Source organism: Sinocyclocheilus grahami, unplaced genomic scaffold (genome assembly GCF_001515645.1).
Source record: "Sinocyclocheilus grahami isolate Dianchi unplaced genomic scaffold, SAMN03320097.WGS_v1.1 scaffold307.1, whole genome shotgun sequence".
Classification (NCBI taxonomy): Eukaryota; Metazoa; Chordata; class Actinopteri; order Cypriniformes; family Cyprinidae; genus Sinocyclocheilus; species Sinocyclocheilus grahami.
In genome coordinates, this window is record NW_015505486.1 from 333,479 (window position 1) to 350,813 (window position 17,335).

The 17,335-nt window shown below is 38.3% G+C and overlaps 1 protein-coding gene across 1 annotated transcript in view; it reads left to right on the forward strand.

The window, feature by feature from the left end:
* LOC107601579 (zinc finger protein GLIS2-like) overlaps window positions 1-16,579 on the forward strand; it is a 50,552-nt gene extending 33,973 nt beyond the window's left edge. The window contains exons 2-7 of the mRNA XM_016293816.1: window positions 8,735-8,951; window positions 9,028-9,158; window positions 10,776-10,958; window positions 11,043-11,176; window positions 12,481-12,599; window positions 12,675-16,579. Coding sequence (XP_016149302.1) covers window positions 8,762-8,951; window positions 9,028-9,158; window positions 10,776-10,958; window positions 11,043-11,176; window positions 12,481-12,599; window positions 12,675-13,384 — 1,467 coding nt within the window. The 5' untranslated portion in view covers window positions 8,735-8,761 and the 3' untranslated portion in view covers window positions 13,385-16,579. The remainder of the gene's footprint in view (window positions 1-8,734; window positions 8,952-9,027; window positions 9,159-10,775; window positions 10,959-11,042; window positions 11,177-12,480; window positions 12,600-12,674) is intronic.
* Window positions 16,580-17,335: the final 756 nt, after the last annotated feature.

Below are 17,335 nucleotides of genomic sequence, written 5' to 3' on the forward strand. Positions count from 1 at the left end.
CATATGTCTCCTTTAAGTTGTAGTAAGTTTATGTTTTTATCGTTTTTTTCTTTATTTGTTTAAATTGTATTTCTAATTTTTCTATTTTCTGAATTCAAAATTATAGAATATTTTGTTAAAAAATAAATAAAATAATTTTTAATTAATAAAATTAAATTAAACCAATAGTTTTAAATGCTAGAGAATTTAGACATCACAATATTATAAGTATTTATTATTTCTATTGATCATTTATATTTACGTTTTAGTAAGTTTGTTTTTGTAGTTTTTTTCCTTTATTTGTTTAAATTGTATTTCTAATTTTTCTATTTTCTGAATTCAAAATTATAGAATATTTTGTTAAAAAATAAATAAAATAATTTTTAATTAATAAAATTAAATTAAACCAATAGTTTTAAATGCTAGAGAATTTAGACATCACAATATTATAAGTATTTATTATTTCTATTGATCATTTATATTTACGTTTTAGTAAGTTTGTTTTTGTAGTTTTTTTCCTTTATTTGTTTAAATTGTATTTCTAATTTTTCTATTTTCTGAATTTAAAATTCTATTATATTTTGTGTTAAAAAATAAAATTAATAAAATAATTTTTAAGTAATAAAATAAAATTAAACCAATAGTTTTAAATGCTAGATAATTTAGACATCACAATATTATAAGTAAAAGTATTTTTTTTAAATAAATACTGAGATTTGAGATCTGCTAAAGATGAAGTTATGTTTTTGTCAATTTTTTTAAATAAATATTTCTATGTAGGTTTAATGTACATTTTACTTTTAGTAATAATAGTACTTAAACTTTTTTTTTTTACTTGCCAAGGAAACATTTCTAATTTTCATGTAAGTTTTTTAGATTAGGTTTTTCAACTAATAATAATATTTGTATTTATCTTAAATTATTTATGTTTAAGTTTTATTAATTTTAGAACTTGAACCACTTCAATTACTTGCCAAGGCAAAATACAACATTTTACTATTTTAATTAACGAATACTATTTTTTGAAGTTGTACTTAACAATAACACTAAACTGAACTGTACATTTACAAATAAAGCTTCCGACATAAATCTTCCCACTTGTAATTTAGTTGCAATGGCGTTCATGTGCGCTCAGCTCACAAAAACGATCATTCGACATGACCCCAGAGTAGAAATACATCACGCTGAGCATGTCGTGACCCGTGGCGGTCTGCAATCTTGGGTTAATTAGGATCAGCTCAGAGGTTTGACCTCACAGGGCCGGTGAAACCCATACCCTCCCGTTGACCCTGCTTCATCCTGACCCCATTCTTTGCACACATCGCCCCTACCCAGGAAATGGCAGATTTGGTGACTTCCGCAGGGGGCAAGGAGGGCAAGGGGGTCCGGGCGTCGAGGCCTCTGGCCACCGGGGTCACAGCGGAGGCACAAACATTTCATTCAGCCGGTGTCCCGTTCCAAACGCTCTCCTTCAGCTGCTGCGGCCCATGTTTACTCTGCAGGGGAGAGGAGCGAGGGGGTGGCGAGACACGGACAATGCTGCCTTTTAAAGCCCTGCCAAACCCACGGTGGGGTGGGGAAGTCTGCATGGGGCAGAGCAACACCTTCTCCCAAAACTTCACATTGAAGCGCTACCGCATGGCTCTGTCTCAGCCCAGCACCTCCACCCCCCGCGACACAAACCGCTGAGTTCGTTCAGAGGTTTTCTGAGGTGAACAAACAAATGCAGTTTAAATATGATGTAGACATAACAAAACCTAATTTGTATAAAGCTTGAAAGATGTAGCGCAGCCCTCGTAGCATCTGAGGCTAATATACGTTCTCCAGTCGGCACATGTGCAACGCAAGAGAGAAATTGAGAAGAAAGATCATGACGTCTTAATAACAATCTTCACTAAAACCAGTGTGTTTTGCCAGTTTAAATTAGTTAATTCCTTAAATAATGCAAGACGTCTTGTAATATAGCCAATAAATTCTTGTCAAGATGAACACAGACATTTGGTTTAGCATCTGTAATCATTACTTTACTGTTTATGGCTTTATATGACACTTAACAAAGTGAACTCTGCAACCTCTGATAGAGAAATCATCTTGTGAACATGCATTCAAAAGTTTGTGGCCATTAAGATGTTTTTTGAAAGAAATAACTACTTTTATTCAGCAATGATGCATTAAATTGATCAACAGTGACAGTAAAGAGAAATGCTGTTCTTTTGAATTTTCTATTCACCGAATAATCCTAAAATAATGTATCACAGTTTCCATGAAAATATTAGGCAGTTTTCAACATTGATAATAATAATAAATGTTTGTTGAGCAGCAAATCAGAATATTAGACTGATTTCTGGAGGATCATGTGACACTGAAGACTAGAGTAATGATGCTGAAAATTCAGCTTTGCATCACGGGAATAAATTACATTTGAATATATATTAAAATAGACTTATACTTACAAAGATATTGTAAAAATCTTACCAACAAATATAAGTACGTAATACCTTACCTTACACTGCAAAACATCCTATTCTTAATAAATAGTTTTAGAATGTTAAAATAAAATATCTCATAAACACTCGTTATTTATCTTGTTTTGCTGCTTTTTTTTTTCTTAAGTTTTAAACAAGTATAAACAAGTTAAAAACTGTTTATAAGTGGGAAAATATTACCACTAAATTTATCCTTTTAATTTTCCAAAAAAAAGAGAGAGACTAAGAAAATGTGTCTTATTTTAATAAACTCATTAGAAAGTACATACAAATACATAAATTGCTACATTTACATTTATTCATTTAGCAGATGCTTACAATACATCAAGCGATTCATCTTAAAAGGTTAGTTCACCCAAAAATGAAAATTAGCCCATAAATTACTCACCCTCAAGTCATCCTAGGCGTATATGACTAAAATTCATATTAAAAATTGTCTTTGATCTTCCAAGCAGTTTAATGGGAGTCAGCGGGTGTTGCAGTGCATCAGTCCAAAAGAAGTGAAATAAAAAGCGCCCATCCATAAAAAAAAGTACCTCACACGGCTCCGGGGGGTGAATAATTCCTCCTGTAGCGAATCCATGCGTTCTTGTAAGAAAAACATCCATATTAAAAACGTAATAATCACTTTAATGTAGCTTGCGCCAACTGGACTGGAAGCAGTTCCGGGCAGATGACGTATGAATTCAGCGTTGCACATGAATTTCACGGTGAGTCTCGTGAAAACCAACGTTTGTTTACAGGAGCAAAGGAAGCAAAGGGAGCAGTCTCCTCTTGGCTTATATAGAAATCCTCCGACATTCTTCTTTACAAATCCTCGTTTTGTACTTTTAATTAGTGACCGCTGTTTTGTCATATACGTCTAGGATGGCTTGAGGGTGAGTAATTAATGGGCTAATTTTCATTTTTGGGTGAACTAACCCTTTAAAGAGGCAAATAGACACTAAGGCTGCTCGATTATAGCAAAAATCATAATCACAATTATTTTGGTCAATACTGAAAACACGTATTTAATAATTAAGAGCGGGGATATGACATATCTGATAATGATATACATCAAGTGTATTTTGATGGAAATAAGGTTGCTATGATATAAAATTTTAGATAACAGTGAAATTTCATAATTCTTGATTAAAAAAAACAGTAAAAATACAAACAATAAATAATAGTGGTGACAAAAGCAATAGCATAAAGTAAAACAAACAGCTAAATAATTATTACATAATTATCACTGATTATAATAATCAACAGGTTTTTATGCAGGATGAACGAAATTCGAAATTTCTTGTATTTGTGTCTCAAAAAACACATGTTGTCTAATGAAATGCTTTTTTCCCCTCAATGTTATAAATGAGATTATCATGTCAAGTTGCCTCTTTTTCATATAGAAAGGATTGCTTTTGTGTAGCATTATGGCTGATATTTAACCCCAGATGGGATGTGACTGATCCAGGCATGTATGAAGCCGTATAACTGTCTTGCACTGTAAATCTGTATCCTGTCAAAAACACACAACCCTGACCTGCCTCATACCTCAGAGCCATTTATCAATCAGTACCTTTCAGCACAAAAATGAACACGAATCTTCTCCTCAAACCAGCTTGATCAAACCGTTCCCGAAATGTGAGGGGGGTCAGACGTGGACCATTTGGGGGGCTAATTAAAATAAGGAAGAGATGATTTATTGCAGCTGGCCTTAGGCATGGACTAGTAATGGTTTACACATGGAGCCGTAACCAGCATGAGGAGCTCTTTTCTTATGGACATTTCTGGCTCTCCTGACCGAACCATGTGGGAGCTCAGAACTGATGCAGAAGCTACTGTAATGCAGAGCCATTTATCAATCAGTACCTTTCAGCACAAAAACGAACACGAATCTTCTCCTCAAACCGGCTTGATCGAACCGTTCCCGAAATGTGAGGGGGGTCAGACGTGGACCGTTTGGGGGGCTAATTAAAATAAGGAAGAGATGATTTATTGCAGCTGGCCTTAGGCATGGACTAGTAATGGTTTACACATGGAGCCGTAACCAGCATGAGGAGCTCTTTTGTTATGGACATTTCTGGCTCTCCTGACCGAACCATGTGGGAGCTCAGAACTGATGCAGAAGCTACTGTAATTGGTATTGATCATAATATTTCATTGTGAATCTTCTTCATTGTATACAATTGAGTTTGTGCGCATTCATTTAGCCACAAAAGGTTTGCACAACCACAATTTCCCATCCTTCACTGTGGCAGCACATAAGCATTTTATAGGTGCATTATGCATGATATTGCATGCATAATGCACATGCTTTGTTCTTCACTTTGTTGCTCTTGCGCTCCAATCTGGAAGTGAAAGAGAGAGAAAGAAATGTTAATATCAGAAACGTGTTTATATCAGACTGACCAAAATGACTTGAGCACACATTAAGGGGAAGTCGTGGCCTAATGGTTAGAGAGTCGGACTCATAACCCAAAGGTTGTGGGTTCGAGTCTCGTACCGGCAGGAATTGTAGGTGGGGGGAGTGAATGTACAGCGCTCTCTCCCACCTTCAATACCACGACTGAGGTGCCCTTGAGCAAGGCACCGAACCCCCAACTGCTCCCCGGGCACCACAGCATAAATGGCTGCCCACTGCTCCGGGTGTGTGTTCACGGTGTGTGTGTGTTCACTGCTGTGTGTGTGCACTTTGGATGGGTAAATGCAGAGCACTAATTCTGAGTATGGGTCACCATTCTTGGCCACATGTCACGTCACTGTTATAAATATGATTTCCAAACTCTCTGGAGGTCTTACCTTCTGACGGAGCTTAGGTCCAACTTTAATCAGACACACCTGCTAATCAAGGTCTTTGAGTTCACTGGAAAATTACCGGCAGTAAACTGAACAGCATATTACTGTAATCTTCAGAAAAGTTATTTTAACAGCTTGATGCTTATGGCAGCTATTAAACAAACGTAATATAAAAACAAAATGGACTAGAAGATGCACTGATATTTTAATTCTGGCTCACATGGATAACTAATTTAGTGTTATGGCTAATAACCAACAAATGGCTAATTTTAGTATTAGCCAGTATTTTGTGTTTTAAAAAATTAAAAAATAAAATGATACTTTTAATTAATAACATTAAAACAAAATGGCACAAGAGAATTTAGATATCACAATATATAAAAGGTAAAAGATATTCATTTTCAATATTCACATTATCAATTATAATAAGTGTTATTAAATGACTAGTGTATTTATATCTAATTAGCTTTGATTGTTAGATGATGTCTAACATAATAGGCAGCAGGGTGATTATTTTTAACTAAAACATTAACTGAAATAAAATAATATATATATATTAAAAATGATTTTTAATTATTATTTCGGCTAGTTGCAAAGACAACATTTCTCTTTTTCATTTACTTTGCAGTAGCTAAAATGACTAAAACGATATGAACTAACACTTTATAAACACTATAAAGAAATAATAAAAATGACAAAAATAGCAAAAAATGAAAAGACAAAATCGATTTATCAATGATACTAAAATAACACTAATAGGCAGGAATGAGCATGCCCTGTTCCGTATTAAATACTGGAAGATATTCAATTTCAGTACTGATAAAATAAAATAAAATGGACAACAATTCATATGGTATTGTGCATTCCTAAAACTGACCCTATTGACTTTAAAACATTCCTGTTCCTATTGTTCAGAATTCATCAGTGCGTGTTATTCCAAAACAAATAAATGTTAACCTTCATAGTCTGAAACAATTTTCCATTTTGACTGACGTCCCAATGCCTCTTATTGTTCAACCACCTGATGGAATAAACCTAATCAAGTCCCTGCATGTTTTCTTGTAAAATGTTCAAATTCATTCAAAAATATGTGGCATTATGGAAGTAATATGGGCTGTGAATGCTGTTTTTAGGTTCTGACTGGACGCTCAGACCACACAATAGAGTTGAGTTACAAAGCAATGAGTCTTTATCCACCGAATTGAGACACAATTATGTGAAAATCATTAACATACCACACATATCATGTCTCTAACCCCACCCCGGTCAGCACAGATTCAGTCCACACGGGACGCTTACACACCAGACGGCTGGAGATACTACGGGTTGCACATTAACTCCTGCCATGACGCAACCTGTGTATTCTTCTGACCAATCGTCGCTAGTTCTTGTAAAACTGCCTGTCTGCTTCTTTGGCACGGCATCAAAGAACAAAAATTGGAGCGTTTGAGATCTTTCCGAGAGGACGCAGATCATTTCAGGACGCGGTTGAGACATTGTGGGGGGCCGAGGACGCAGAACTGCTTGATAATGCAGCTCTGTGTGCGGTTATCTGCTGATTATTGGCTGGGCTGTTGAACTCGGTGACCCGCTGCCTTCACCTCGCTGACCTTCCTGCTGTTGGCACAAGCTAACCCCTCTCAAAGAGCCATTCATGTCGCTTATATGTCGCACAAAAAGAGATGTGAAACTGTGCTTTGGGGTGGAGCTCTGTGAACGTTGTATTTGGCATGCAGTCGGCAGGAATGTGGAAGCTGTAATTGTGAGGACAGTTTGTGCGGGGGGAATGAGGGGAAGCTAGTGGAAGTAATTGTGTTGAGATCGATCGGGGATGCTTTTTCAGACAGGCTGAAACGTGTGTGTGTGTGAGGTGTTTAGAAAGACAATGAGAAAAAGGGGAAAAACTTTCTTGCCAAGTGAAATCTAAACAGCATCTTATTGTGTGTGTGTTTCTGTATGCAGCTGCATTCTGTCATACTACTTTCTGCACTGTATAGTATGCATACTATGCAGACAGAGTATGCGAATTGCTTCCATGTAACAGAGTAAACTACCTAGAGTACCTCAAAAGTGCTCACTGAATTAACTTTGTACCACGTAAAAACACAACTTTGTTTCCAAACGTATTAATAAACACATACATGCTCATTTTTTAATGGATTTGAAAAGTAATATTTACAGTAATATTGTGAAATATTATTAGAATTTAAAGTAACTGTTTTGTATATGAATATATTGTAAAATGTCATTTATTGCTGTGATCAAAGCTGAATTTTCAGCATCATTACTCCAGTCTTCAGTGTCACATGATCCTTCAGAAATCATTCTCATATGATGATTTGCTGCTCAAGAAACATTTCTGATTATTATCAATGTTGGAAGCAGTCGTGCTCATATTTTTGTGGAAACAGTTATTTGATTAATATAAAGTTCAATATATGTTCAATATATTCAATATTTGAATATATGTATGTAATATGTAGTTTCACATACCATTTTTTAAATAGTAATAAAAAATAGGACATTAACATCAGACAATTGTTTAAAAACAGCTCATGTTCAGAGCTGATTTTGTCTGTAAAAAAACATTATTTCCAAAGCTGTGTAATTAATTATAAGTGATCTATAAGTTATTAACAAAAAGCAGAAGCACCAAAATATAAGAATTGGCAGATATTGTTCTAAATAATCTGATATCAATTTTTTCTCAGATCATCCCTAACGTTTATTATTTTCAATGCTCAAATCTGACATAAAAACATTAGATGAAAATAGATGAGTTATTAGATGAAAAATAAAAAGTAAATGAAAATTTGGAATGTTGCCTTGGCAACTAAAATAAGCTTAAATTGAATGACTAAAATTAAAAAAGGGAGATGAAAACTAAAAATGAAACAAAAATAAGTTCCAACTAAGTAGATATATTTAAAAAATCTAAAACGTGATGAACTATGAACACACAAAATTGCAAAAAATTTAACTATAGCTAAAATGAAAACTGAAAAAGCAACAAAAAAAAGCTCATTAAAAATATTAATAAAAACTATAATAGCACATACATAATTTATAAATATTAATATGTTTTTTTATCTAAAACTAATCAAAATTGTAAGAGCACAGCAAAATTACTAAAAATTAAACTAGAATTAAAAAGAAAACTGAAAATATAAAATTTAGAGCTAATTCAAAAGTAATACAATTATAATATTGTATCAACAATAGTGAAATACACTGAAACGTACTACATTGAAAAATGTGCCTCAGTCAGTAAAGAGATGCTGAAATCCACAACACAACATCTCTATCTGAATGACAACCATCAAATTATGGAACGGTTCTGGTCCATTTAAGGCAGCTACTTCTGGATTAATGTTTCCAGCATGAAAGTCATGGTGGTGTTATGAATGCTCACTGCTCTTATGCAACTGTCCTGCTGTTACAGGATCTGTGTGAATGTTTCAGTGTTCTCACCTAAACTGCTCTCTGTGTAGGTTGCAGGCTCTGGACTGCATGCCGTCATGCTGTCCTTAGACGAGCCACTGGACCTGAAGGTGCCGAGGGGGCGGCTCAGTGGGCGGGACAGAGTCGCCAGGTCTCCGCCCACTCTCACTCCCTCTCCCATTCACACTAAGGGGGCGGGGCAGCTGCGGATGGCAGACGACGGGACCGCAGTCATTGTTCCAGCGTCTCCTGCCTCTCCACACACAGGTAAACAAATCAGCACAGTGTGACGTATACAACACTGTAATTGCAGAGAATATAACAGAGGTGTGTATGTCCACAGGTGTCCTGCAGGATAAATTGGAGACCCCCACACCGCCCGCTGTGGACCTCAGCATGTCCCCGTCCTCCAGAAACACCGCCTGCTCTCCGGATCTCTCCAATGGAAACGGCTCAGCTCCCGTTTTCCCCGGGGTGAGTCCACAACACTAGGGAACGGCACATGTACATGGGCACCAAGAAGTATTACTTTAAAATACTTTACAGTGATCTAAGCTTAAATATACTAAAATGCCAACAAAAACAGCCTTTTTTCAGTTTAATGATCTGTTATGTTGACATTTTGAGTTGTAGCCTGTGTAGACCATCTGATTACACTGTAAAAATGACTTAAAACGTCTTTTTTGACTTGTCTAAGTCATTAAATTGTTCATTTAAATGACCATATGTGCATAAAATGACCATATGTGACCCTGGACCACAAAACCAGTCATAAGGGTCCATTTTTTTAAATTGAGATTTATACATAATCTGGAAGCTGAATAAATAAGCTTTCCATTAATGTATGCTTTGTTAGGATAGGATAATACTTGGCTGAGATACAACTATTTGAATATCTGGAATCTGAGGATGCAAAAAAAATCAAAATGTTGAGAAAATTGCCTTTAAAGTTGTCCAAATGAAGAATTAAATGCACAGGAACATTCCTCACCTTCCCTCAACACGAGACATTCAGATTTGTTACCCTCAGTGACCCAAAACTGGTGTTTCTTATCAAATGCCCCCTGTGCTCCTTCACAAAAGTGTCTCTCTTTCGCCGTCCGTGTGGCTGACGGATGGGCCGCGAGGTTAAATCAGATTTACAGCGAGGTACAGCCACACAGAGCTCTTTCTGCTTAATTTAATTCGCTCAAAATTGAATTGGGAGCGAGACGCATGGCTTTTTGTGTGCTTATGTGTGTGTCTCCGATGCCTGCCACCCCTCCTTCAAGCCAACGGATAAACAGCAGCCAGGTCTTAGATGATGGCACTCCTGAGCCTCATTTTACATGATTTTCTAAGCACATTTCTCACATAGCTGAAAACTTCCCAGACAGCCCTGACACTGTTGTCCAGTCAAAACCATCATTGTCTCTACTCTAATTAACCCTTAAGCATCACTATTATTATTGCTTATAGTTAGGGGCAGAAACATGAACAAACCCTTAAACACTAAAAAACTAGTGAGGGTAAAAGAAAAAAATATATATATACTTTAAAATATCTCAGTATCTTATTTAATGGCATTTTATAAATATAGGCCTATTATCAAAACGTGACTCAAATATCTACATAACATCACCAGGTTCCTGCTGATTCCCACCTACTCACATTTCCTTCAAAACAATCTCTAGTTTATAGTTTACTGTCAAGTCCTGCTATCTAAAAACACTTTTATCAGTGTGCTCATAATAGGGCACTTGTGCAAAATCAAGCTCCATGAATACGATTCTATGTTCTTATTATGTTACGTTTATTGGTGCCTTGCCATTTCACTTTCTCTCATTAAAGTCTCAAATCTGTGGTGGAGTGCAAAGTGTGGCAGGGCATTAGCTCAGATCAGCACAGTTGGGGGCAGAAACACAACGAGGATGAGCTGCCACATCCAGCAAAACACTCATAAGAGTCTCCCGCTGAGAGGGCGATTACAGAACACGGACCTCCTGTAGCTCCTGTTACTGAGTTTAACAACTATTACTAGAATCGCTGGCCTGCTGTAAAAAGATAAAGTGGCTTGAATTATGTTTGCCTTTCCTGGTTTTGTTCCCGCAGGACTTTGCTCATATCCGTTACGTGGAAGGAGGGGTGACGTCTCAAGCGTTCCAGTTCTTCGTGCCCATTGGGGGAGGTGGAGGGCTTCACCTGCCTTCCTCGATGTTCATTCGGCAGCCCAAGGACACACGAGCTTCTCCAGACCTCTCCGCAGATGAACAGCTGGCCTGTCGCTGGAGGAAGGTGAGAAATAGAAGCAGTTTAATGCAGGTGCTAATGTGCTTTTTTTTTTAACCTTAGCTCATAGTGCATGTTTTCTTGTCACAGTGCCACCTACTTTTTGACTCCTTGCAAGACCTGGTGGATCACGTCAATGACTTCCATGTAAAGCCTGAGAAGGAATCTGGGTACTGTTGCCTCTGGGAGGGATGTGCACGCAAAGGACGGGGATTCAATGCCAGGTGTGTTTAGTGCATTCTCTAAATAAGGTTGTCTGTGATACATTTAGCACCAGCAGGGGCCAGTTGCATAAATTTAGCCTTTATGTAGAGACTCAGTCTTAAGAACTAAATCAATTAGCAGTTAGCCAAGGGGTAATGAGTCTTATTTTTTGGATTCAAATTAGACCAATCTACGTTTTATTGTAACAGACTTAAAAAGAGTTTTGACCCATCTTAAAAAAGCTACATTTAAAAGCTGGACAGGAGAGTGTTGTGTTAATCTTGACTCGTTGATAGAGATTAAGCTATGGTGTGTTCATAAAAAGTGGACAATTTTGACTAATAGATTATCTCACGGTATTCTGAAATGTCCACAAAATTGTGCGTGATAATTTTAAAGGTATATTGTAGTACTGAATATTGACACGTCAAAGATACAAATGGAGAAATACTGGTGTGTTGCTAGTATAACAAGTCTTTTTTCATTTTAAAATGCATACCCACCATACTGTATAAGCCATTTTAGGTTAATTTCCTTGGAAAGGAAAATTCTGCCATTTCAGCTACTAGTCGCACTGTTAAATTACATAAGCATGTACCTTATTTTAATTCTGTCATTAATTGCATGTCGTTCCAAACCCGTAAGACCTTCATTCAACTTCGGAACACAAATTAAGATTTGTTTTGTTATTTTCTGACCCTTCATAGACAGCAATGCAACTACCACGTTCAAGGCCCAGAAAGGTAGTAAGGACATTGTTAAAATAGTCCATGTGACATCTAAACTAAAAACTAAAATAACTTTATTCAACAATTTCTTCTCTTCCGTGTCAGACTTCGACGTGTGCATTCCTTTGCTTGCAAACAAGGTACAGTGTATCCGGGTTCTATATCAGAACGCCGGCTCCTGCATCAGCAGCACCACACGTAAAGTATGCGTCATGGTATTCTTGTGAATGCACGGCGGAGACTAACACGGAAGAGAAGAATTGTTGAATAAAGTCTTTATTTTTGTTTACTTTGCCCCACAAAATGTATTCTCATAGCTTCATAAAATTACAGTTGAACCACTGATGTCATGTGAACTATATTATCTTACTACCTTTCTGGGCCTTTAACGTGGTAGTTCCATTGCCGCCTATGCAGGGTCAGAAAGCTTTTGGATTTCATCAAAAAATCTTAATTTGTGTTCTGAAGATGAACAAAGGTCTTACGGGTTTGGAACGACATGAGGGTGAGTAATTAATGACAGAATTTTCATTTTTGGGTGAACCAACCCTTTAATTCTAAAGCATGCACCTTAATTCTAATGTCTGCATCATTAGGTACAAGATGCTGATACACATCCGTACTCACACCAATGAGAAACCTCACCGCTGTCCCACCTGCAACAAGAGCTTTTCCCGCCTGGAGAACCTCAAGATTCACAACCGCTCGCACACAGGTCTGTACCAAGTTAAATATATGGATAGATACGTGAAGATTGCATGACCTGGCTAACTTGGTGGTTGTATTTCAGGAGAGAAGCCATACATCTGTCCCTACGAGGGTTGCAACAAGCGCTACTCCAATTCCAGTGACCGGTTCAAACACACGCGTACACACTATGTGGACAAGCCCTACTACTGCAAGATGGTGGGCTGCTTGAAACGCTACACAGACCCCAGCTCCCTGAGGAAGCATATTAAGGCTCACGGGCACTTTGTCGCCCAGGAGCAGGGAGGTCCGGGTGGGGTGGGCTCTCTGATGAAGCCGGGGCAGATTGCAGGGGCAGGGAAAGAATCTGAGCTGACTTATGTCAGTGGGGCCCACATCATCATTCCTGGTGCTGCCGCTGCTCTCCTGGGTGGTCACGGTCTGCAGGGTCTTGGAGGCTCCCTCCCCTTCTCCCCCCTCAGTCCCCACCCCTTGGACTTGAGCACACTGGGCTGCCCAAGCTCCCCTCCAGCTGGGCTTGGAAAGACCTCCATCCTGTCCTTCAGTGGTTCCCCGCTTGGCCTGGCCAAGTCACCCTTGCTGTCTCATACCTTCTCATCTTCCATGTTGGGGTTGCCCATGGTGCCTATTTTGGGTTCGGAGCGCAGGGACCATGGCAAGGGCAAGGCCAGAGGTGAGGACGAGATCCACGGTGGAGTGCTCAACTTGTCTACGGGGGCATCCCACGACCCCCTGTCTTGGGTTGTCATCCCTTCTGGCCCGGTGGTGCTGAAGCCAGCTGTGGTCAACTGAGCGCCACATTCCAGAGGAACGGCAGGGGAAGGGTGGGGGTGGAACAGGGGTCAGAGGTCAGATGCAAGCCTATGGGGGGTTTTCTCAAAGCAAATGCGGTTCTGCTTGGAGATGACACCATCTTCAACTTTTAGCGCTACTTCAGTTCTAATTTGTACCTTATGGTCGGACACAGCTACCTGTTTCTTGTGGTAATAGGGATGGTATCTTGAAGTGAAATTATCGTAACAATCTAGAAAGTGGCCAAACACTCACCTCCATTCCATTCTCTTTCTTTCTGGCTTATCTTATTACCAGGGTTATCCAATCTTGCTCCTGGAGAGTTTAGCTCCAACTTGCTCCAATACACCTGCTTGAAAGTTTTGAGTAATCCTGAAAGAGCTTGATTAATTGTGTTTAATTAGGGTTGGGGATAAAGTAGTGGTGGGCAAATCTGGCCCTCAAAGTCCACTTTCCTGCAGTTTAGTTACAACCCTCACTAAACACAAACTAAACTAATCAAAGTCTATAAGATTACTAGATAAATTACAGCCAGGTGAGCTTATTGGATGTAAACTCTGCAGGACAGTGGACCTTGAGGGCCAGGGTTGCCCTTCCCTGGTCTAAACTCTGAAGAAAGGTGGCCCTCCAGAAGCAGGATTGGAACCTAAGTCTTATACACTTTGTTTTCTGTTTTATGAGAGCACTGATCTAAACGGCAGACTTCAGAATCTGTGCCCTTGCTTCAAGAGACAAATGTATTTATGCGTAAGAAAAACCTTTGGACGACAGTGTACGCAACACACTAAAGACACAAATGTATGCTATTATTCTTCAGGAACTGACCTTCAAGCCATTCCGTGCGTTATGAAAAGACCTCTGAGCGTAACGAGCTAGAGATCTTTGAGGCTAAATCGCATGGGCTTGGTCAGGTTTGCAAAGGGGTGCTGAGGTCATAGGTCAGGCGAGAGCAGCTCGTTTACTTGCTGTCAATCAACATCTGTTGTACCTTTTAGACCAGTAGTGTCCAGTTCTGGCCCTGATATGCCACTTTTCTGCAGAGCTCAGCTCCTACACACAAGTTTCTAGTGATCCTGAAGACCTTGAGTAGCTGGTACAGGTGTTTACACTTAGGGCTAGAGCTAAACTTTCCCGGACGGTGGCCCTTTAGAAGCAGGAACGGACACCACTGCTTCAGACTGTCCCGAGTCCCACCTCGGTCAGCTGGGTACCCTCTGCATCCCTTGCAAGTGAACATCCTTAGCTCAATGCTATTGCAAGCTATATGAAAAACCTTGCATTTGCTGCTAGCTGTGTCACTGCAATGTAAGCATACGTCTTTGAATACAAATAGACAAAGTATGAACGACAATCTGTCCTCTGAGGAGGAGGAAATAGAAACCTTGACTAGCTCTATTTTGTTGAATAAGAGATTTACAGACACAAGGCTCAGACTGACTGAGTTTTAAGTCATACAAGGGCACAAACTCGCCAAGCGGTCGTGCTAATGCCCCATAGGACATGGCACTGTTGTAAATAGTGCCATCTTATGGTCATCACTTGTACTGCACACTACTAGCTGAATCAAGGGCCAGATTTAAAAGTTATTGTCCTGCTTTGCCGTAAACTAGCACGGCAGGGTAAAACAAAGGACCTTTGGCAGATGCATAATAGTGGAATGTTAAAAATAACCGTTATCCACAACCCAGTGGACATGCTGACACTTGCAATACACCAGTTTAAGTGTACTTCAACGATTAAGGGCCTAGTTCGTTTAAAATAACTTTGCTTTCACAGTTTGCCCCATGTTAAATCACTGTGCTAAAAATCTAATCGTAAACCCAGAGATTAAAGTAGGGACTTAATAATACAGTGTAGAAAGCATTATTCAGGTGGCCAAAAGATAGCATTTTGATTTAAGACCCTTTCACATGACCCACATCAACATTCCCCAATGCATCAAACTCTAGAGCGAGGTGTCAAGTTTCAGCATTACTCCTGACGCCACCTTTCACAAATTGAGTTGTAGGCGACGCGCCAAGTACAAAAAATTTCACATTTATTTCTAATATTTGTAATGTTTCACATTTGGCTCTGAATTTTCCCATCATTTTTGCATGATGTGTAATTATGTGGTGCATCATACAAGCTGAAAATCTAAATTAAAAAGATTCTGTGCTAGATTTGAGGCACATCAAGTTGTGCAACACAACCTTTAAGGCAGATATTCATATTGTGCATTTTATGATGCTATCTCCAACGTCAAAGCGGTGTATAATTCTTGTGTTGAAAGGTGCATTTACATCCTGAAGTGGGTCATGTGAAACTTTACAGAGTCTTTGTCATCCTCCATTGATGATCAACCTGTCACAATCAAGACCTCATTCAGATTAAAATAATGCTCTTGATTAAGTCTTTTCTCCTGAACTCAGGCACGTAACAGCTTCTGTCTTCTCAGGATAAATACTTCTGTAACAGAGATGACATATTTAGAGCATCTTTCAGTAATGTCCATTACTCATAGATTGGGAGAAAAAAAATGATAGAACAAACGAATGTAATGTATAAACATTCCGACTGAAATAATCACACATCCTTAAAGCATGCACCCTGCCCTCCCCTCCAAACCATTTTTACACTCAAGAGTCTTATTCCATAATTATTTTTGTTGTATTGCTTGTGGAAAATATACAATTAATGCTGTTTTGTTTTACTGACTTTTTTTGTTTTGGACGTGACATTTCCTGATGTTGAAGTTGCTTCATTTCTGTTATCGCTATTCTGTGTTCAGCTTTCTCCAGCTGATGAAATAGGGAGAAATGACAGGAGAAGGTGACAGACAAGTTTGTGGGAAGGGTTTGAGTAAGAAGCCCTCACATTAAGCCCATAATCATATCATGATGTTTTAAGTTTACATACTCTATATATATATATAATGTATATGTAATGTTTAATGTCCTGTATAATTGACATTCAACCAATCAACATGTCCACATCTTGATCGTGCGGCAAGTTTCAAAAGTAGGCCACTGACCCTTACACGGCCCCAGATTATTTTTATTTATTCGGTTGCAGCCAAGAAAAGGTTAACCCTGTGCTTCTATAAAGCCTTTTAGAAGAGATAAGCGATAACATGCAAATACATGCAGTAATCAAACACAATCCTCTCAGGTTTGGAGAGCTTTGACATCAGCATGTATCTAGGAGGCTTTACCGGTAATGACGTTTATTAACCCTTGCATCCTTTAAACAAGTTGGAAATATCTTTACCCACCTTCTCCTACTCCCTTTTCTCATGTTCTTGGCTGGAGAAAGCTGATACTGACACAGACCTATCAAGGTCTACATCAATGTTCAATATCAGATAAGCTGTTTGAATCTTTAACCCTTTGAGCACTCTGAAAACGGCCACACTGTTTTACACAGCTGACTCCAAAGGCCTTACCAGACCGATGGTGCATCCCCAATGACTCTGAATTTACTGCAACTGTATGTGAGAGACTTAAGCAATAAACTGAATGGCAGGGAAGATGTCATAGCTAGATATTTAAATTGAGATATTCACTCCAATGATGCAAGAAACTAGATACGGTACATAAATTAAGCACCATTTTAGAATCTAAAGAAAAAAGCTCACATTAAAAGTAAAGATGTTTCTAAAATGAACTAATAATAGGACACATTCTTGAAGTGCCACAGAGATGCACAAAGGGTTAACAAAAAGACTATGGCCTTGAAAGGCCAGTATCCATTCTTATTTTTTTTTGCACATTTTTGAGATATTTTAATATCAGTATTTTAATTTTTTTCTAAGTGCCTTTTATTATAGGTGAAATGTAGATGTAATACAGTATATGAAAAACAAATATATATATATATAAATAAATATATTATATATTTTTTTCCCAGCATCATGTTCTAAAGCTGAACATGCAGAATTTTAGAGCTGTAAAAGTCTCCAGTTGGTACAAC